This window comes from Muscardinus avellanarius (assembly GCF_963383645.1).
Source record: "Muscardinus avellanarius genome assembly, chromosome: 7".
NCBI classification, from domain to species: domain Eukaryota; kingdom Metazoa; phylum Chordata; class Mammalia; order Rodentia; family Gliridae; genus Muscardinus; species Muscardinus avellanarius.
Window position 1 is genome coordinate 74,251,577 of NC_137793.1, and position 23,573 is coordinate 74,275,149.

The 23,573-nt window shown below is 36.1% G+C and overlaps 1 protein-coding gene across 2 annotated transcripts in view; it reads left to right on the forward strand.

Moving 5' to 3' along the window:
* Positions 1 to 23,573, forward strand: part of USH2A (usherin) — a gene marked incomplete at both ends in the record, with an annotated part of 871,783 nt that overhangs the window by 202,599 nt on the left and 645,611 nt on the right. For both annotated transcript variants that reach the window (XM_080698222.1, XM_080698223.1), the window contains 2 exons: positions 3,749 to 3,944; positions 8,245 to 8,886. In XM_080698222.1, coding sequence (XP_080554348.1) covers positions 3,749 to 3,944; positions 8,245 to 8,886 — 838 coding nt within the window. The remainder of the gene's footprint in view (positions 1 to 3,748; positions 3,945 to 8,244; positions 8,887 to 23,573) is intronic.

The following is a 23,573-nucleotide window of genomic DNA, read 5'->3' on the forward strand; positions in this document are numbered from 1 at the left end:
GCTGGATAGAAAATTTTTGGCTGGAAATTGTTTACTTTCAGAGTTTGGAATATGTTACTTACTCCAAGCCCTTCTGGCTTTCATAACTTGGTTTGGTAAGTCTGGAGTGATTCTAATTGGTTTGTCTCTGAATGTCACTTGGCCTTTTGTTTTTGTTGCCTTTAAGATTCTCTCTTTGAGAAGGTACATATGTTTCCTCTAATATGCCCAAACTAGGAAACACAGAGGATACCAGTGGGACTCCAGATAATGGAGGGGAAATATCAGAAAAGTTTGAATGGAAAGATAGGCGACGAGGAAGGCTGATCTTGATTAATGAGGGTCTACATCTGAATATGTGTAAAATTATTAATATGACATGGTTAACCTGGACAACCATTGGTGGGAAGGGGGAAGGAAAAAAGGGGGTGGGGGAGAGAGGGCACCAAATATAGTTTAAATGTATACCATTTATGTTCAATAAAATATTTGTTTAAAAAGTAATTAATTAAATTTAAAAAAAGATTCCCTCCTTGGCTTCCACATTGGTCATTTTGACAAGTATGTGGCGTGGAGAACCTCTTCTCTGATCCTGTCTAAATAGAATTCTATATGTTTCCTGGACCTGTGTATTGACCTCTTGCTCTGTGTTTGGAAAATTTTCTGCTATTACTTCCTTGAAGAGATTATTGATCCCTTTGGTTTCACCTTCTTTTCCCTCCTCAATTCCAGTTATTCTTAGGTTAGCTCTCTTAAAATAGGCCCATATTTCTCCAATGTCAAATTTCCTGCTGTCAGATTTTTTTCCCTAAATTATAAACTATGCGTTCGTTTTTGGAATGATCATCTTCTAGGAGTGAGATTCTATTCTCCATGTGGTCTAATACTTTGCATTGAGGCCTTTACTTTAATGATTGTATCCTCTATTTCTTTTAAACTCTCTCTAAATTCTTTTCAAATGTCCTGTATTATTTCTACAGTTATATTCCTGATTTGCTCTTCTGGATATCTCTGAATTTCTCTGTTATCAGGTTCTGATATTGTGGGGTTGTGGGCTTTCATTCCTCCGTTGTTATTCCTCTTTCCCATGATTTCAGAAGTTTGTGCCCTCTCTGGGTTTTTCCCTTGGTCACTATAACTTCACTTGGTGTGCTCTGGATCTTGAGTCTGTGGTAATCTCAGTCACCACTACTCCTTTACTGGGTTATATTGCAAAGTTTCAGACCCAGGAAGTTAATTGGGGCTGCTCGAGTCCATGGGGGTGCCAGGCTGGGTGTTTTTCCACAGGGAGCTGTGACTGGTGTGTGGTATCTCTGCTACTGCTACTCCTTCACTGGGTTGGACTACAAAATCTCAGACCCAGGGAGATTGTCAAAGCTGTGCAAGTCCCTAGGGGTGCAGTACTGGGATTTCTCCTTTAGGGGCCGCAATTGAACTTATGGTATTGAGTGCAATGATCTGGAGCTTGCACGGGTGTAGTGAATTCACCGCAGGCGCTGTCAATATGGCGCTGCTGCCACAACCTCAGCCATGAGGTTGGTGTATTTCTTTTCTGGTGTTGAGCTCTGTTCTGAGTCCCTGGAGGGCATGATGATCTTGGCCACTGGGAGTTTTAGACATTCTTTGTGCTGAAAAAACTTCTGAATTACACCCAAATGATCTGTAGCTGCTCACTTTAGCTCCTTGTTTACCTTTCTTCTCTGGAGCCTGGTGGGTTCTTAAGTGCGCTGATCTGGAGCTGTTGTGGGCGCGGTGAACTCGTTGCCACTGCTGGCACTATGGTGCTGCTGCCACGCCCTCGACCATGAGGCTGGTGTATTTCTTTTCTGGTTTTGAGCTCCTTTCTGTGTCCCTTTCTTCTCTGGAGCCTGGTGCTGTGAGGCAAGATGTCACCAGCGCAACTCTGCTGCCACAATGTGGACACATTTCTTTTCTAGTCTCTGGTTGTTCCTCTCGTCTTCTTTTTCTCTGTCCCTTGTATTTACAGTTTTTATTTCTTTGCTGATGGTGTTTTCTGGCTATAAAAAGTGCTGATTTTGTGGCAATAGAGATTTATTGTTAGCGGGACTCATAAACACTGCTTTTCTTGGTCACCATCTTCCTGGAATTCTGAGGTTCTTGATAGTTTCTGTACAGCCAGTTGATTTTTGAAAAAGGGACTGATAGCATATACTTAAAAAAGATCACCTCTTCAATAAATGGTGTTGGCAAAACTGGTTAACCATATTCAGAAAAATGAAAATAAACCTCACTTTCTTACCCTGAACGATAGTCAATTCAATATGAATCAAAGGCTTGAGACCAGAAAACATGCAGCTCTTTGAAGAGGGCATAGATCCAACACTTCAACATATAGGCACAGGTAAAAATCTTTCCCAACAAGACCCCAAAGGCACAAGAAATTAAAAAGCGGATCAATACATGGGATTACATTAACTTGAAGAGCTTCCATACAAGAGATTCTTTATATCATCTGATGATCTTCCTATATTCATTGGAATTTATTATCTACAAATGTATCTAACACATCTATAACTATTTATTTTTCAATGTTAGATATACCTTCACATCAATTGTCTTATTTTATCCTTTAATAATGATTCCAGTGATTTCCCACTTTTCAGATAAAGAAAAATGAGTCAGTGCTAGATATAAAAAAAATTTTAATTTGAAAGCCTTTTACCAGACATTTGTGTCTGAACCCTAACCTTGTGTTATTTTTTTTTAAATCCTCAAAATTAAAGGTAATTTAAACTGTGTTGTTTCATGTTTAGGTTACTTCTCTGATAATCCAGTCTCCAGATTTGGACAATTGGATGCAATCTAAGTGAAAGAAAATCATACAGAAATGCCAGTGACTAGAAAAAATATTTAATGTCTTTATCCATATATTTACATTTAAGCCCTGGGTTATTACTGACTTTTTCATGTTTATTTCATATTTTATATATCTATATCTATTTCTCTCATATATCCCCTTAAAAAGAGTCTTACCTCATATGTTCTTTTAACCACCAGAGTATTTCCATGTATATGGTATATGTGCACTATTTATATGTCTTTACTCTTCTTTAAACAGTAGCCTGAAGAAGAAAAATAACAAGTTTCAGCAATTTCACTTAAAAAAATGCTTTTAAACAAGTAAATTTTTGTATATAACAGCAGTATATCTAATGTGAAATTATGCTGTAAATGAATGACAAATGTACTAAAATATTCCTAAGAGGAGATTTGAGTAAAAATAATATCAGAGTCAGTCTCAGTAGGCATAAATTAATGCTATTAATAAATAACTTTAAATATGACTAAGACTTTAATGGGATAATATTCTCATTAAGATATCCTTTCTTAAACCTCCAGTATGTTTAAGGCAAGTGTGGATCAACAAGACAGAAAATGAGGGAAATAAGACAAAGATGTGGAGTTGTCAAGGCTAACTTAACTGTCAGCTCTCTTCCATTTTCAGTTTCTCCATGTCTATATTTTGGTTTCTTTCTATAGTACTTAATGCTTAATTCCCTATTTCCCTTTTAGTCATATACTACTGACTTCTATGGGGTTTATTTTCATTCAGTTCTATATTTGCACCCTGCTGAAGATTCCCATGTTTTGTGTCAGGAGGGGAAAAAAAAAATCTTATTACCTTCTTGTCTATTTAACGTTTCGGGTTTTTTTTTTTTTCTCCCTCCCTGCCTATCTCATACCTAACGAGCAAATTATCTAAAAATAGATATGTTCATCATTCTACAAAATGTTGTATCTTCTCTAGATTGGAGGCCAGTGTAATTGTAAGAGACATGTGTCTGGCAGACAGTGCAATCAGTGCCAGAATGGATTCTACAATCTACAAGAGTTGGACCCTGATGGCTGCAGTCCCTGTAACTGCAATACCTCTGGGACAGTGGATGGAGATATTACCTGTCACCCAAATTCAGGCCAATGCAAGTGCAAAGCAAACGTTATTGGTATGTGTAATGCAAAAGTTTACAGTTACATCTCTATTACCATCTGGAATAAAATTCTCTATTTGATTTCTTAAGAGTAAAGCAAATTTTCTTGCTTAGAGCAGGCTGGAGAAAAAAAATGGGGGTGAATTAACTGCCTAAAATTGATTAAATTAATAATTCTATCAAAGTACAGCTTGAAGCCTAATCAACCCTTTAGAAGTTTCTTTATTTTGTAGATACATTAGTTGACATGGTCCCATATTAATAAGTCATAGAAAAATATAATTTGTTTACTGCATAGATGTTTCTTTTAGAAAATTAGCACTTTTTCAAAGTGTTTTATACTTAATGAGTTCTAAGCAAATCATTTTCCTGCTAGTTTCCTTAATAGAGCAAAATAAATGGATTTTTCAAAATATTCTGTGCTACAGGGTCCTTTGTGATAAATCTTTCCATTTTTTCTGTTATATTTCTTTGAACTGTTCTTATGAAATGCAAAATAAGTCAACATAATTCCACAGATCATGTATATTGCTAGGGTTAGTTATAAAGGGCCACATAATTTTAATTTTATAATTCAATACCAAGCTGATTATAATAAACAGCTACCTTCGGAGTTATTTATCATTTTTTTATATAAGACGTGCTTTTTTTGTTTGTTACTCCCACAGGTATTTTTCAGAAATTAGATTTGATTATAGCAATTTATTACATCCAACATTTTTGAGGGGAACCACCGCCACATAAGGACAAAATTTATCAAGTGCTCAAAATGCACTATGTGCATAATGTACTTTGAAATTTTGATATATGAGAATATTATAAGAGGAAAGTTTTCTGATGAAGTGAGTACTGCATTGTAACTGAACATGCCTTGGTTCATATAGGAAATTTAAAAAAGACCTTTGCCTTTCTATTGTCACACAAGACACCAAGTCATTATGGATTTTCTAACACTGACCTGAACCTTACAATAATAAAAACATGCCTGGCAGTGGTTAACACACAGAGACACACGTAAATACCCATAAATGCATGCATCCATATACACATACTCACAAATATATCATCCCAAATAACATTGTTATTTCTGTGATATAACTCAATCTAATTATCTTTCATAGATGTAGGTAGACATGCATCATTTTATGTAATTCAGGTAGACATGGCTTTCAACTTAATTTGACAAAAAAAAATGGATGTACCTAAGGGTATTACACAAACTCTCTACTGTTTAAAGAAAGATTATATCAAAATGTATAACATATCTTACCTTTATGCACCTCAAGCATGCAAACACTAACTTTTTTGACAGGAATAACTAACTTTTAAGGAGAAGGCCATCTTTGTATGTGTTGTGTGTGAGGCAGAATGTATTCTAAACCATTTGAATTCATTGTATATGGTATCCTTTGTTCTCTAATGTGAGATGTGTTTTAAATTCAAGATGTGAAGACAAAAGTTAAAATAAGAACTCAAAAAAACAACAAAATGGTTACTTTTCTACATCACTGGAATCTTTCCTGTGATATCAGGTCCCAGAGCTTGAGGAAAGACAAAATTCTAATTTACTTAGAATTCATTATGACTTCCCTGTCATTTACCTATTATATTGGTAGTTCTTTAGGAAACTATGAATATTTTGTGAAGACAAAATAATCACTTAAAGATTTTTTAAATTTTTAATATTTTGGTATTGGCGACGAACCCAGAGGCAGTCTGCCTCCAAGCCACACCCCTGCCCTAATTTTATTTCTTATTTGGAAACAGGTTCTCACTAGGTTGCTAAGGGCCTAGCTAAGTTACTGAGGCTGGCTTTGAACCTGCTATTCTCCTGTTTCAGCCTTCCAAGTATTGGGATTGCAAGCATGTACCACCATGCTTGGCTATATTATTATAAATATTATTCCTGGAGGTATTTCAAGCAAATGCAATACTTTTAATAAAAACATGAAGTTAACATGCATATATATTTTTCTAATGGTATTAACAAGTAACCTTTTATAATATTACCTTGTTAATATGAAAAAAAAACCCAAAACCTAGAAAATGCAAGGGTGGGTTGTATATGCTTCAGAAAGCAAACTGTTAGAGTTAACAAAACTGTTAAATCTTACTAATGATTCTATCACCAGTAAAATACATTAGCACCAATAATTTTATTAAAGTAGGTCATTCATCTAGAATAAAAAGGGAGAAGAATGTGAATTAAATGCCAAGTGTGCTAACTCGCCTGTACTTGTTAACACTGAATGTGATGCCCCGTAGGCCTTCCTGAGTATCGTTAGGAATAGATTACCTGTCAGGAATATGTATGGCATATTCAAATAAGCACTGCGCATATTTTTAAAACTGATATGATATGAATCCATGTAGACCAATTTTAATAGTTCAAAATGAGTCATAATTCTTGTTAACAATACAGTTATTTTTAAAATTTGCAGCAATGGTGGTTCTTTTTTATTTTCCTTATTGAAATTAAATGATATGCCTTAGGTGAGTCATTCATCACTGTTAAAGAACTTGCCTTCCATTGGAGTTCTTGAATTTTTATCCATATATATACATAGATATTATGCATTTTCTTCCTGTTTAGGAATGCTTTTCTACATATGAGTTCCTGAGTGTGTTTTTTGACTCTTCTTATTTTAGGACTAATTTTGTTATTGCAATTATAGCTCAAAATAAATGTTTCAGTCGATTCAAATCCACAGCCAGTTATTTAAATTCATGGATATGTAAAGACTAGCTAAGGGAAGTGTTTTGCATCTAAACACTTGCTGTTCCATTTCATTAAAAAAAAAAAAAAAACCTCCTTTACCTTGCAATACCCTTTTTGAGACTAACCTAAGTTGTCAGAGATTTAAGCTTAGGTGGCAAAACATTTTTCTCCATTTGTAAAATGTTTATATATGCTCCTTTAAATAGAAGTACTATAGAGAACAGAATTTACTTAGTGTTCAAAGAGATATGTTCTGAGTCACATAATATGACAGGCAATGTGATTGCTTGATGAGCCAATGAGAGCATAATTTATATTAATTGGAAATGATAAAGTGCAGGAGCATACAAAAGGATTAAAACAAAAATTGCTCTGGATAAGTTTTATTTATATTAATTGTTTAAATGTGTGATATTCAGAAATAAGTAGTGTATGTTCTTATCACAAAAAATAGTTATTTTAATATTTTACCTTTCCTTCTTGCCAACTGCTAGGTATAATTAACAAGTAAAAATTGTATGCATTTACAGTGTAAAATGGGATGTTTTGATATAGACACATTATAAAATGGTTAATTCAGCTGACTTACAAACATGTCACTTCACATACTTACGTTTTTGTAGTGAAAAATTCAAGATCTCCTATCTCTAATATCTTAGCAATTTTCAGTACATATTAACTCTAGGCTTGATACTGTGCAGATCTCCAGAATTTATCCAGCTCAACACTGTATTAGGCATTTTTAGGGAAGTCTTATTTTTACAAAAATAATTGTGTTAACGTGCACTTCTACTATACTTTTTTTTGGGGGGGGGATTGTTGTGGGGGGGTACTAGAGATTTAACCCAGAAACATTCTACACTAAGCTTTGCCCCTAGCCCTTTTTATTTTGTATTTCTGAAACAGGGTGTCATTAGGTTGCTGAGAGTCTTGCTACATTGCTGAGGCTGTCTTTGAACCTGTACTTTTCCTATTCTGGCCTCCCAAGAACTGGAATTACAGGCTTGTGCCATAATGCCCAGGTGACGTGTGTGTGTGTGTGTGTGTGTGTGTGTGTGTGTGTGTGTGTGTGTGTGTAGTGGTGGAGACTGAAACCAGGGGCATTCTACCTCCAAGCTACATGGCAACACTATTTCATTTATTTTGAAACAGGGTCTCACTAAATTGTCAAGAGCCTTGTTAGATTTCTAAGGCTGACTTGCAATCCTCCAGTCTCAGATTTCTAAGTAGTAGGATTACAAGCATGCGCCACCACTCCTGGCCCGGCTGACATCTAAATGGACATATTTTGTTAAAATAAGATTAGTATTTGTGGAAAAGGGAAAGAGCCCCAGTATGTATAACAGAGCTGCGTTAAGCATGTGTCATTGCATTAAGTAATAAATAATCAAATTTTATAAAGTACATTGCACACAAAGCTCTGTATAGGAGCTACATTTAGAACTGACAACATATTTTGAGTATATGGTCATTTCTTTATGGTGTTGCTTATGAGAATACAATCACTGTTTTGTTTTTGCATTCAGTGTCTGCAGTAGCTAGTTTGAGTGGTATTATTGCCCCAACCTCACCTTTTTAAATATATTTTATCTTTAGGGCTTACATGTGATCGCTGCAATTTTGGATTCAGATTTCTCCAAAGTTTCAATGAGTATGGATGTGAGCCCTGCCAGTGTAACCTCTATGGCTCAGTGGACAAATTCTGCAATCCTCTTTCTGGACAGTGTGAGTGCAAAAAAGAAGCCAAGGGACTTCAGTGTGACATGTGCAGAGAAAACTTTTATGGCTTGGACATCACTGGTTGTAAGGCCTGTAACTGTGACCCAGCTGGATCCCGCTCTGGGACTGTGTGTGATGCTGAGACTGGGCAGTGCGTCTGCAGGCCCAACTTTGGAGGGAGACAGTGCAATCAGTGTTTGGAGGGATACTTCTACCTACAGCAAAATAATTCCTTCCTCTGTCTGCCTTGTCACTGTGATAAAGCTGGGACAGTAAATGGCTCTCTGCTGTGTGACAAATCAACAGGACAATGTCCTTGCAAATTAGGGGTAACAGGTCTTCACTGCAATCAATGTGAACCTCACAGGTACAATTTGACCATGGGCAATTTCCAAGGTTGCCAGATGTGTGAGTGTGACTCCCTGGGGACAGTACCCGGGACCATTTGTGACCCAGTCAGTGGCCAGTGCCTATGTTTGCCTAATCGTCAAGGAAGAAGGTGCAATCAGTGTCAACCAGGTAAGAGAAAATTTTGCTACATTTCCAGTGCACAAGGACTTTTCTTTTGTGATAGGCAGTTCTTTTGTTTATGGTTTGGGGTTTCTGAAAACTTCCTCTAACATCATCCTGGCATGTATATTATCCAACACAGATATATCTATTGAAATTGTTTAAGATTATTTGGTGTATTTGTAGGGGAGAGGCAATTTAGATGAATCCCAGTCTAGCAGGCTTATTCCATAATTAAGACTTAATTTATCAACTTGAAGTAAATCCCCCTTTAACAGTGGGGGAAAAAAAAGTCTAAGAGAAGCAAAAATACATCTTTTATTCTAGAAGAAGAAAAACTCAAGTTAATTATCTAAACAATGCCAAATACTCAGAAAATTAAATCAGTTTTTAAACAAAACCAGCTACATGTTTTAACTGAAGAAGATGTATATTCTGGCATGGAAGAGAAATTATTGTTATCAAATTGGTAAAACAGGATAGTGTTTAATTTCACTGCACAAAAGCTTATTTTTTTTATTTGTTTCCCAATTGAAAAAATAGATATTTTCTTTGGCTCTATTTTCCTTATATGATTTTAACCAGAAAAATACTTTATAATAAATTCATCATGACATCATGATAAATATACTTATCAGGTGTTTAAAATTATACTAATTGTTATCAGCTAATTGTTATCAGCTCTGTGTTATTTGAGCCCATGAAAGCAAGTATGCCTTTCATAAAGGGTGAGTTGCCTGTCGGGAGAGTTTAAGACAGACAGAAGTCCTGTTCTACATGTGAAGTATCCAGCTTAGGGGAAGGGAGCTCAAACATTCTTTTGCTATTGGTCAGAATGAAAAGTGAGTCCAAAGAGACAGGAAGGAAATTATGACTTGGTTAAACATAAACGTAGACAGTATTATAACTGATGTCCCACAAAGCCCAAGGATATAGTGCAGTGAGGACTTGGAACTAGAAGATTCTCATTCATATCCATCTCCTCTATTTCTTTCACTCTCTTTCCCTGCAGAAGAGGATTCTACTTCTCTCTCCCTCTTTCATGCTTATGTAGCTACTCCCTGTCCCTGATACTGCTTGAAATTCTACTTGTAGTTACACAGAGAAATTTCTTCACTGATTCTTGATTACAATTCCAAAAAGAAAATTTTAATTGAATTTGCTTGTTTGGGGGGTTGCTGCCTCTGAGCCAGTTCACGGTGGCCAGGTGGCTGGGGTAACATAAAATGAGCATGACCTGCAGGAGGTACTCTTTCAGCGAGGAGCAAAGTTGTAAGTATCCCAGAACAGACGATTATTGAGAGACATGCAGACAACCTAAGTGACAGCTACAGCCTATCATGCTCTTTCAATTTCAGATTTGGCCTTCCATATCTACAATTAGTTAATTTTTTTTTAATCTTAAGTTGATATTTTTCTCTTTTAAAGTATTTAATTTTGCCAGGCGTGGTGCTGCACTTTGTAATCCCAGCATTTGGATGGCTGAGACAGAAGGATCGTGGTTCTCAGACAACCTCAGCTACTACTTAGGCCCTTTACAACTCAGTGAGACTCCGTCTCAAAATAAAGAATAAAAAAGGTTTAGGGGGTGTAGCTCGGAGGTAGAATGTTCCTGGGTTCCGTCCCCAGTACCACAAAAAAATTTTACTGTTTATAATATCTCCAATATTAGAAATAAGGCACTCTAACTCCTATGTAATCCAGTAAACAGGATTTATATATTATTCCAAGTAAAGCAGCAAAAAATAATAGATGAAATAATACATCCTTTTGAGCTATTATCTTTTGTCAAAATCAAGTGTATTATTTATACTTTAATTGTATGTAAATGTCACATATTATAACAACTTTTCTAATTTGGGATAAAACTCAAAAATCACTACAAGAAACATCTGCTCTCTTTAATTAAGTGAAAGTTTTGATGTAGTTCAGGTATTTTGTACACTTCTCAAACACCTAAAGAAAGGACTGAATTTTTAAATAATCCTAACTGTGGTTTTCTGGGTATTATAAAAAACAGTCATAATAACTTAATATTTTCCTTAGCTCCATCATGCCTAAACCTGTCTCACTGGAACTTCTCTGGGATGAGGAAATACTGATTTTATTTTTCTCTGCTCTTCATGGGCCTCTCTGTGATCATGTCTTTGTTTTTAATCCTAAAACCCCTTTCTCCCACTGGTCTATGTATTTTTCCTGTCTTCTGTAATGTTGGCAGAACAGTTTACTGAAAGTATTCCTTTAATTATGAGACTCTCCCACAGGGCTGCCCAGAATGGTTTCTTTTTCTTTTTTCTTGTGGTACTGACAATTGAACCCAGAGGCATTATATCTCTGAGCTACACCCTTAAGCCCTTTTAATTTTTTTGTTGTTGCTGTTGTTGTTTTGATACAAGGTTCTTGCTAGGTTGCTGAGAGTCTCACTAAATTGGTGAAGCTAGTCTCCACCTTCAATCCTCCTGTTTCAACTTCCCAAGTACTGGGATTACAGTGTATGCCACCATGCCTGGCTCTGGGATTACAGTGTATGCTACCATGCCTGGCTCCTCGTATGGGTTTTCTTTGCTCATGCTTTAAGTCCGATCTGAGCCAACCTTCTGGAGTTCCTATCTTCTGGCCCCCGCCTATGCATCCAGGTTTATTTTCTGATGTGGCCTGACTCATGCCTCGTCTTCAGTCCCTGCAGACTCTGGTGCTACACATCACGTGCAGAACTGATATTTATCTGTCTCAACGCTTAGCTCATTCTTCTGTTCCTTCTATTGCCAGCCAGTTTTGCAAGTGTAGGACATTCCTGCTATAGCCAAGACTGCTAACTCTGAAGTATCACTTTATTTCTTATAGATTTAGAAAAAGGAAGTGCTCTGTGTACATCATTTTTAGTGTTGGCTCATGCTCGGTGATAAGTTTATTCTACTCAAAATACTGCCTATAATCTGCCATCACTCACACAATACATCATATATCCTTGCTCAACATTAAGCTTGGCTGTTTTTAAGAAGTGCTTTAATTCAAACCTGTAGGAAATTGAATATAATGCACTTTTGAAAATGTGCCCAAGTATTTTCTTTATGCATTCTTGATAGTTTGATTTTGAAGAGAAGTTCATGCTGAAGAAATACCATTACACATCTCTTTGTAAATACTTCTGCAATTCTGTTTCTTCTTTCTCAATGGCATATGGAATTATAGAAGAAACAGCGAGTTGAAAGTAGGCGGGGCATTTCATACTGTGGACATACCACATTTCCTTTGTCTATTCACCGGTGTATGGTGAGAAAGAATGAAATCCTATCAATTCATGACAGCATGGATAAAAATGGAGACCATTGTGTTAGGGGAATAAGCTGGGTTCAGAGCAACAATACTGTGTGACCTCACCACATATGTGGAATCTACAAAAGTTGATCTCACGGAAATTGAGGGTAGAATGGGTGCTTCCAGAGGCCAGGGAGAGCTGAGGAAGGGAGAAATAGGAAAATGCTGATGAGTAGAGGCTAGGTTTCAGTTACTTAGGACTCAGATCTGGTATGCAGCTGCACAGTAGTGTGACTGTAGATAACAGTAATGTATTGCATATTTCAAAAAGCTGGAAGAAAGCAGTTTGAATATTTTAACCAAAAAGAAATGTTAAATGTTTGAGGGATAGATATGTTTATTAATAATCAAACAATTTAACCAAAGATTGTAAAGGCCTCAGGAACCTTGAAGGAGATACAGGAGTAAAACCTATTCTCAGTTTCTTCAACCATTTATTTCCTGCTCTTATTTATAGGCCCCTAGCTATCCTAGTCACTCTTCCTTCCCAGGAGAAATTATAGTGATACAGTGCTCCTCCAGAGATACTGTCCCAAGATTATAATATGAAAAGGCAGAATGGGATTAGTACATGTTTTTGGGCAATGTTTGCACATAAGTAAATCTTTCACTGAAAATTTTTTTCGATGTGAGTACTGTCAATTTCTTTCTTTACTTTTTATTTATTCTTTGTTGGTGCATTGTAGTTATACATCTTAATGGGGTACAAGATGGTAGAGGCATACATGCACATATCACCCAATTAGCCCTTACCCTCTTCCCACCTACTCCCTCCCTCCTTCCTCATTCTTATGTTTGGCTTACTGATTGATTTTGATATGTTTATGAATGTAAATCATGTACATTAGAGAATTTCCCCCTGCCCACCTCCCATCTTCAGTTAGATTGCCTTATTTGCTCATCTATACAAATTCTTAATCTAATCAAATGTTCTTTTATTCGTACTACTGATGGGTAGACTAACAAATTAATTTACAAATAAATATGTAATTTAAGTTTAGTAGCTCTTCTAAACTCTGTCTCTGTTGTTAAAACTTCAAGTAGTGTTATGGTTTCCAAATAGAATTTATGTGTTCCCCAACTCTGCATCAGGGTCTATAATGATTCTGAATGTTAAAAAAAAAAAAAGATTATGGAAAGGTAAATTTGATGGCTCAGTTTGTATTATGTTCAGCAAAGACACATAGATTGCCAACCAGAATAGAAATAGAAAATAGTTTTAAAGAAGAAATGGAAATATGAAATAAAAACCTCAAAATGTAATTCTTTACATTATTTTTTGAAAATTTTTATTTTTGGTATTTGTATTTTTATTGGTTTTCTTCATTTAAGATTATAAATGCCTGATTCAAAAAGAATTTAATGAGATGTTCTTGTTTAAACTCCTGATCATTTCTCAGTGTTTCCAACTAAACAATCCCTCATGAGGTGCCCACAATATATAAAGAATTATTTATTATTGTGGTTAGGCACACTGAATAAGGTAATCCTTGCTCTAAGACATTAACACTCTAATAAGGGAAATAAGACAACTGTGCAAGCAAACAAAAGACAAGAATACTCTAATTAAGGTAAATTTTTCATTATTAGTGACTATACCTATTGTATATATTTCTTGAAAAGAGAGGACCATTGGCTGTAACCTTTGGAAAGGAGTTTGTGACATCTGCTCTTAGACAAGCAGCAACTATGAAATTACTCTCCCCAGAAATAACAAAACTATCCCTGAAAAACTCTAAATAGGACGGACCAGGAGGAGGAGTATGTGAAGAAAAAAGATTTTTCAGTATTTTCATTTTTGAATTCAGTTTGTATTTTCGCCAAACTTTTTATGGGCATAATTTAAAAAGAAAGAAGTGACAAGCCACATGGTGTAAAGCAGTAATTCTCTGCTCAGTCCTCCTCCCCTAAATCTACCTGCTCAGAGGAACTGCCTTTGGCTTTTTTATTTTTAATATTTATTTATTTACTTACTTATTTATTTACTTATTTTGCAGTACTGGGCATTCTACCTCTGAGCTACATCCCCAGCCCTATTTTTTATTCCTTATTTTAAATCAGGGTCTCACTAAGTTGCAGATAGCCTACTGAGTAACTGAGGCTGGCCATGAACCTGGATCCTCCTGTCTCAGCCTCCTAAGTACTAGGATTACAAGCAGGCCTGGCTGCCTTTGGCTTAGTTAGATGTTTCTTCTGGCATTTACTTCATTTATTACAAACACACCAACACACACACATTGTTTGTTTTTTCTGATTTCATAGTTCAGATATCATCTATTATCTTTCTACTAAAGGAGGTAAGCTCCTTATGTACCTCCTCAGCCCTTTATTTGGTTGCATCAATACTCAGAGATACGTTATTGTGACTGTATAAATCTGCTTCAGAACTATGCCATACACGCACACTATTTCCTTTCTTGAAAAAAGAAAAAGTTGCCTTTGCATAGGTTTCCAGAAATCTTTTAAATATTTTTAGAAAACAAAACTTTCCAAGAGAAATATATCCAACAAATTGATCAGTTTCTTTGTTTTCCCACTTGATATATCCATTCTTAGGAGGATGGAAATTTCTAGCCCTCCTGCTCCTATATGGGCTGGTCAATCTCTAGTTCTATTGCACAGCTCTGTTTGGGGTGTTGGATGCTCTATTTCCAAAATCCTGTGTTTTCTTTTCTTGCTATATTTGAGTGTTGGGTAGAACATGTGCTCCAGTAGCTTCTGAGAAGGAATACAAGGAAGAAAGCAATTCTTTTTTTTTTTTTTTTCAGAAATTTGGATGTCTTTTATTGTTTGAAAGTATCTGAAATTGTACTGCTTATGTGGGATGTTTTTCACTTGAAAAAATTAAATTATTGCACTGTTATATTTTAGTAGTGCTGATCATACTCTTATTTCATATTTTTAAAATTTTTATTAGTGCATTGTAGTCATATATATTAGTGGAGTACAAGATGATAGAGGCATACATCCCTATGTTCACCCCTACTCCTGGTATTTACTACATCTCACATCTAGTTTCAGAAATCCTGGAGCTTTCAGTTCCAAACATTACTTTATTTTCTGGAGTTACATAAAATATATCCGTCAGCATTTTTGCAGCCATAATCTAAAGATCTGACCACATAACTTGGAGGAGATATTTGTGTTGTTCCGGTTTCAGGTTCAGTCCTTGTGAAGCTGGGACTGCAGGTCTCAGGGCATGGTAGAGGGAGAGCACATGGACTGTGCTCCTCAAATCACAGGGAATAGAAGGAGGGGGAGAAGAGAGGAGAGAGGAGAGAGGAGAGAGAAGAGGGGAGAGGGGAGGGGGAGGGGGTAGGGAGGAGAGAAGGAACAAAAACTGCACCCCAGGGACCACCTCCTCCAACCACACCCCACCAGCCTACTACATTTATCCATTTCTGGGATTACAACCCTCATTATTCAATTTTATCAACTCTGAATCTTAATAAATGAGCACTTTAGGGGATATTTGATGTCTCACTATAACAATAAACCAAATCAATTTGCTTTTTGTCTTACTTTCCACTTAAATCCTTAGCCTTTTCTCCCAGATATCAATGTTATTGGCTGCAATTTATTTTTCTTTTTAGGGAGTGGTGAATGTTAGGAGAAAAAAATTATTCAGTGTACCATGTTCTATAGTAAAAATTTGCCCTGGTATTTTTGGGTTGTAGTTTTATCAGGTCAAATCACTCCAGCAATCCTTTACTCTTTTTTTTTTTCTTAAGATTTAAAGGAGTTTATTAGAAAGATAGAAATACAGAAAATAGAAATACAGCCCCATGCCAAGATGGCATGAGGGGATGACTCGAATGAGTACACCAAAGGGCTTACACGTGGACTTGGCCTTTTATACCTATGACCTCCATCTTGTTTGCGTGACTCTGACATAGTGAACTTCCCTGTAAGGTATCTCCCCTAGCAAGGTGTGGTGAGGTGTCCCTTTCATGAAGGGCAAGGTCAAACCCTGCCCCATCCTCCCTAGCTCATCATATAGATCTGTCTTTAGAAAGAGGAAGCCCTAGCTCTCCTCTATTGACATGTTAATTACTTTGAGCTAGGTTGATTTACACTGGAATAGCTGCCTTTTGTTAGGCCTAAACCAAGTCCTTTCTTTATCCATGTCTGCCTCCATTTTAACACAACTATTTTGAAATATATCAATTATTCTTTTGAAATATATTAATAATCAAAGCTTTCCCAAATCTTCCTAGGCCATTCCCCATACTGGCACATTCCCCCCTTTGTCTAGTAACCTCCTGACATCTGTCAGGCCAAAGGTAGGTACAGAAAATACATTTTGACATTTACAATTTTACAAACATTTAACATGAGCTAATTTTACATCAATGTCATCCCATTATTATTACATACATACATGTATCCCTAGCAAAGGAATCAGGGCGACGACTCATCGAGCTGCTTCGAAGCTGAACAGCGGCGATATACGGGGCCCCGGCTTAGGGTACATATGTATGTAATTGGCATTTTTTTATAACCACTCCTGCTGGGTTTTTAACTTTAAATATATCTAGGATTTCACCACTTCTCACCACCCTGACATACACCCTTCTGGTCTAAGCACCTTCTTCTTTCTCCTGGATTATCTAAATAGCCATCTAAACTCCTTGCTGTTTCTCCCTTTCCTCTCAGCAAGCAGGAATGAGAGGGCAGTTTGGATGCTCCTCAAACTCCAGCCAGATCCTGACACCGCACCACACTGGCTTTCCAGCAGTGAGTTAAAAACAGCATGATGGACCCAAGTAGCCCACATGGTCTATCAGGCCGTGAGCTCCCCATCACACCCGTTCCTCTCCAGCCCAGGAGCCTCATTGCTGACCTTCAATGTCCGATGCCAGGCCACAGCCCAGGGCTTCCATACTGTGTGCCCCATATGTATTTACTGAATGGCTGAATGATTATATTTTAAAAATATCTCAATGACATTCCATTATTTCTGGCATGAGTATTACAAAGGCCCATGAATATTCCTTTATATTTAGAGAGGATGTGGAATTCTATCCTTCTGGGAGGAAAGAAAATAGTAACTAATCTGGATACCTAATGTATATATTTTGGTTAACAATAGAAAATATAGTATACACATATGAATGGGGAAAAATATTTGGGGGGCCCTTTTTGATGGTGTGTTTCTGCCTACTCACTTGACAAGCTCTGCTTTGAATTGTGTTTTCTGGTTTTGTAGTCTCTCGTGGTAAAATGTACATGGAGAGAGCAGACCCTTCTCTGAAGTAGCTGGATCATGAACAGGTGTTTCAAGGTAGCCACCTTGGCAGTCTGTACCAGAAAGCAGCCTGCTGTAATCTGTAGCTCTCATCTTACTTATGTGAGAGTCCCAACTCACATACTGAAGGTACCAACAGTGTGCGAGTGAGCGTATCTGTGAGCAGTAGGTCATGTAGAAAGGGACAAGGATGAGTTAGGAGGGGTTCAACCAACAAGCATACAGACTTCCTGCCTTTCTCTATGATTATGATGCTGCTAGCCCATGCTAGACTACCCCACAAAGATTCTTGTCCCACTTTCTTAAAAACCATTATTAAGAAAGGTGCATATAATGAAATCTCATGTATTATTAACCTAACCTTACTACAAATGTACAAGGAATAGGCTTAATTCAACTAAAATTTATAGGCAATTTGTTAAAGCAGCAGTGCACATTAGAAGGTACATTAGAGCCACATTGGTTTAATATGCCATTCAATAACTTGAGCAGAGGTTAAAAATGCTGCTTAACCTCCACTAAGTATTTTAAAAATGCTTTAATTTAAAATTATTTGGAGTGTATGTACATATATGAATGTACACATACACGTGCTAATAAATATGGCACTAAATATGTTTTCCCAGTTGCTTCTTTCAGTGCTGGATGACCTCGTAATGTTCAGCAGCTGCACTTAATCAGAGGCCAGGCCGAGGAAGGCAAGGAAGAATGTCAAGGCATCCTGAGCCAGTGACCCTCCCTTGTCCTTGAGAACCAGAGGCAGAGAGGGTTTATCGAGAACTCTGCAGCTTTGGAATAAAATAAAGGCTAATTTATAAAGGGAACAGTTTTCTATGACATGTTCTGCTAATAGGACAGTGCCTGCTTCCTGGTTCTCACTGGTACTTGCTTTGGCTTTTATAATTCATGCAGACTATTAGAGTGTAGAACAAAGTATCTTTTTTATTTAGAAACATTTAGTTGTTAAGTAATAAGCTCATAAACAAGAATTATATGCAAGATCTTGACAATAGAATTGAAATCAGATGGCTGATATTCTGATATTCTTTTAAAAAATCAGTGCATCGAAGTTGGGATATGATTATTGATTATGCCAAATGTCTCTTATTTAATGAAATAACTTTCTAGGTTAACATCGTGTGTGTGTGTGTGTGTGTGTGTGTGTGTGTGTGTGTGTGTGTGTATTATGGTACTGGGGATCTCAACTTCTAAAGTACTAGGATTACAGGTGTGTGCGCCTCTATGCCCAGCTAATATCTTTTTCACAGAGCCTAAGAGCCTTTTTGATAAAGCCTCAGGAAGGAATCTTGCTACTGGCAACTTAAAGCATAATCTAAGGTCCATCTACCAAAGAGAGAGAGATTGTGTGTGTGTGTGTGTGTGTGTGTGTGTGTGTGTGTGTGTGTTGTGTGTGTGTATGAGTGAGAGAGAGAGAGAGAGGGGGAGGGAGGGAGGGGGAGGGAGGGAGGGAGAGAGAGAGAAAGAGAGAGAGAGAGAGAGAGAGAGAAGCAAAAGAAAAAAATTCTTATATGTCACCATTTAAACTTTAATTTGAAAAAAAAATCCCCACTCATAGAAAAGTGCTAAATAACAATTACAGTGTTTATTACATATAATATTTACTGAGTGTCTACTGTATCCCTGGTTCTATAGTAAGAGTTTCCTTGTAAAATTCACTTAATATCCATGATATTTCTGTGATGGAGGGGCAATTCTTTTCCCCATTTTATAGCAGAGTAAATGGACTCTTAGTAGAAGAGCTATTTACAAATCAAGATCATAAGGTCACAGAATCTATACCATAAATAATGAGGCTTTTTCTGAATAACTTAACACTTACCTTAAATGCGCACTTAGTATTTGGAGGTGGGTTAAATACCATTACGAGTGTTTGTAACCTTTCCCTCCTCTCAATTCACCTCAACTCTTGATTCTGGCTTACTGCTTCAGGTCCTGGGATATCCAGTTTGTTATGAAAAATCCAAGTAATAGATATAAAATGAAAATTAATTTTCCTGGGATGCTGAAAGAATTAGTTAATGAAGAACTAAACTGACGAGTCTAGAAAGAGATCATCTCCATTTACTACATTGAAAGAATTTTGGAGATGGTTGGGATGACTTAGGAAAGAGACTTTGGGAGCCTGTATTTGATAATACTAAAACTTAAAAAATGTAGACTATACATATATATACACACACACTATATATACAGTATATATAGTGTGTATGTGTGTGTTTGTTACAATTTCTCAGATGTTGACAGAGTTTTCATGATATACTTAGTTGTTCATATTAGACAGGATTGTTGGAAAATATATCTGTGAAAGCCTTGCATGGATGTTCACATAAATAAGAAAAAGTATGTATTCTATAAAACAAAAAGGTCCAATAGATTGTCTGACCATATTTGAGCAAGTTATTATATATTTTGTTCTAAGAACAGGATATATAATTTGGGGGTGATATTTCCTTTTTCTAGCTCTGTTCCAAGAGCTAATATTACAAGACTTATATTTTTAATTTATTTTGCCCAATTTTTATATATCCCATGTTCTACTCTATGCTAGGCAGGCCACTTTGCCAAGTTACTCTCATGACTCAAACTTTTGTTTACCATTTATGTTTCGGTTTTAAAGGAATCATCTCATATTGTAAAGGGTAATAGATATTTATTTATCCATCATTTCATCTATCTATTCACTCATAAAGCTATCTCTCAATAAACATCTATTGAATAAATACATACTTATATTGAATAAATTACTTAGGGCAGGGACTATGCTGGTCTAAGATGCATGGTCACAAATATATTAAGGCTTTATATTTTAGTAGGAAAACTGGCTCATATGTAAGCACAACACCACGTAGTTAAGTGCATTGTGAGGTGTGTACAATATAAACAAGCTGCAAAATAAAGAGATTGATTAATTCTTAAAGAATGGGGAGCATGAGAACTTAAAGAAAAAGATTGTTCTGAGCCAGGTTTTAACAATAAAATGTAATTGGAAGGTTCTTTAGGGAGGAATAACAGCTCAGGAAGAGGAAATAAAAACAATATTTAAGCTGTATCTAATATAATTGAAAAGTTTAAACATTATTCAAGGAAAAATATTCTACCTTGAAATAATGTTTATTAATTTATTGATATTTGGTCAACTCTATATAATCTTAGCAGTTTTTATTAAAGTCCACCAAATGGAGGAAAAGTATTATTATTTTAATTTTAAAATTAACCCATTGATTATACTTTATTCTGACAGTTTTGATTTGCAAGACCTTTCTTGAAATAAACTTCTGTTACGTGGTGCAGAAGAACCATGAATTCCTCCCTGGACTCAGATCTGAATATCATATCCATGTTCTGGCTTGAAGTGAGAAAAGTTTCTCCTAAATGGCTTCTACTTAGTGCTTAGCCTCAGTGTTGCCCTCCTTTTCTGAATAAGGCCTAGAGGTTAAATTTGTTTACTTTCTCCTATTTCAAGACCTTGGTAAAACCTGGTTGGTTCTTCATGGTCCTCAGGAGGCACATTGCTAGAAAATGGGCTCTTCTTTTATGTCCAGGACAGGTACTATGCTGTGCAAATAGCCACTACAAGATATAATACTAGCTGCCTTGCTAATAACTTTGAACCCTGTGGGCTCTGTAAGCATCTTTTAGATAAAGCAACATTATTTTATGATAAGAGTGATTTTTGTGCTAGCTGAACAACACATTGTCGTCCTCTTCAGACTCTCTTCTTTGGAGACCAGAGGTTAAGACAAAATGAAAATGGGAAATAATAAAGTTGAGTGTGAACTCTCAGTGCTACATAATGCCAGGTAATAACGTCCTAATGATTATGCTTAAGGACCTGGTACAAAATCATTCATGGAAGGAAATCTCAAAAAGATCAGTGAAAATGAAACAGATATAAAGATGTGGAACATGAAGTAGAGCTAATGGGGAGTAATCACAAATGTATTGAGTTAGAGAAGAAATTAAGGTCAGTTATCTTAAAGCTACACTCAGGAGCTGAAGTTTAAACAGGAGGGAAGGGAAAATGGTGTTTTCTATAGTTGGAAGTCATAAAAGGAGAGGTAATGGTCTAGAATTAGACACATTCAGGTAAAGCGAGAAGTAATCTTTGAGCAGGAAGTTACCTGAGTCATCCTAATTAGAACTGCTTAAAAATAGGACAACTAAAATACTGGTGGGATTAACCTTTATAATCATGCTCTTGAGGGGAGGGGAATTAACCCCAAGGCAAATGCCAGCATAGCCTTTCCTGGAATCTTGGCCTCTACTTGCGGCCTCTTTAGGTACTCTCATAACTATTTTTTCCTTTCTGCTTCTTATTTCTGATTTTTCTATGGGATACTTTACTCTCCAGTACTTGGCCTACCAAGTCTCCTTCTCCACAACCTACATTTTTTTTGTATTTACAGACTTATCTGGTAAATCATTTCTTATAAAAATTATCCCTAATTGGTCCAGAATTCTCTATGGCTTGAAGCTATTGCAGTAAGACCAAATTAGTTCTACTTCTAAGTATCTATGCTAATGGCTAATTTGTCCAAATTGAAGAGCTGTGAGTCTATTCATGATGCTGTAGTCATGAATTTAAAGAGCTAGGTACCTTCCCAGGAAGAAATATATAAAGTGGCACCGCAACAGTGTTCTTCAGCCCAAAAGAGAAGCCTTCTAAATTTGTGACTTTGATTATAGGATGAATCAGATACAGGAGTATATATTAAGTCATATGGCCATACTGTTTTCTGGAAATATATGTGTATTTTATATATGTGTGTGTGTATATATATATATATATATATATATATGTGTGTGTGTGTGTGTGTGTGTGTGTGTGTGTGTGTGTATGTGAATATGCATATTATATATAACATGTATAGGAATATATATATATATATATAATATATATATGAATTGGATAGTTTCTTGTGAACAGTACATATGTGTGTGTGTGTATATATATATATATATATATATATATATATAGTGACACACACACACACACACACACACACACACACACACACACCAATACCTATATTCCTATATTACTGTTAGGAACCGCAAAGAAAAGCAAGTAATATAATTGGGATATAAATTTATAGAAAAAAATGACAGTATTAATCAATTCCATCAAGTGGCACAAATTTTGAGTTACTTATTTCTCTTGTTGAGCATAAGGTACTCTATTATATTACTCTTGAAGGTGTTTAAGAGAGAATAAATAGGGCCTCAGAAAAGGAAAACTAATTGTTGGTGACTATGAAGGTGGGGCTTGTTTTAAACACTCAAATGTGTTTGTGAGTTTCCCAATTACTCTTTGATTTCTTTGTAGAAAAGATAGCACAGAAAGGATATACTTTGTGTACTTGCATTTTCTCCTCAGTATGACCAATTGTTTTTTATACCTTAGATGGATGATAATGATAATCATACAACTTTTTTCCTTACCTTAATTTTATTTTTTGTTTAAAGTGCTAAATATCAAACCCAGCAGCATTCCACCTCTGAGCTGGACCCCCAACCCTATTTTATTTTTTATTTGGAAGCAGAGTCTTGCTAAGTAGCTGAGGTTTACCTGAAATATTTGATTCTGCTGTCTCAGCTTCCTAAGTACTGGGATTATAGGAGTGTACTACCACACCTGGCTAACTTTGTTCATAAATTCTTTCTGTGACTCCTCTCTCCCAATGATTTAGTGAAATTCCTTCCAACTTTTGCATGTGCTTGTGTGTCTCTCTATGTGTGCATATGTGTATATACATGTACATCTGTACACATGCACATATATCACACAAGATCAAGAACCACTTCTTCATATGCCTGCTCTATCATCCAAATGTCTGATCCCTTTCAAGTTTTATAACTATTGATATCTACCTTATCAGTACAAGAAATTTTGAGGAACTTGAATATATTTTGAATCTCTTTTATATTCCTTTCCGTTTGCCACAAAAAATGTAGGTTTGGGGATGAATTTAAAAATCTGTAAATTGCATATATGTGTGTATTTAAGTATAGTACTTATAACATCCTTGCCTATTTAATAATTTGGTCCATTCTTATTAGTTCACATGTTTATGGAGTCTTCACTATGGGCAAGCATCATGTGGTATGT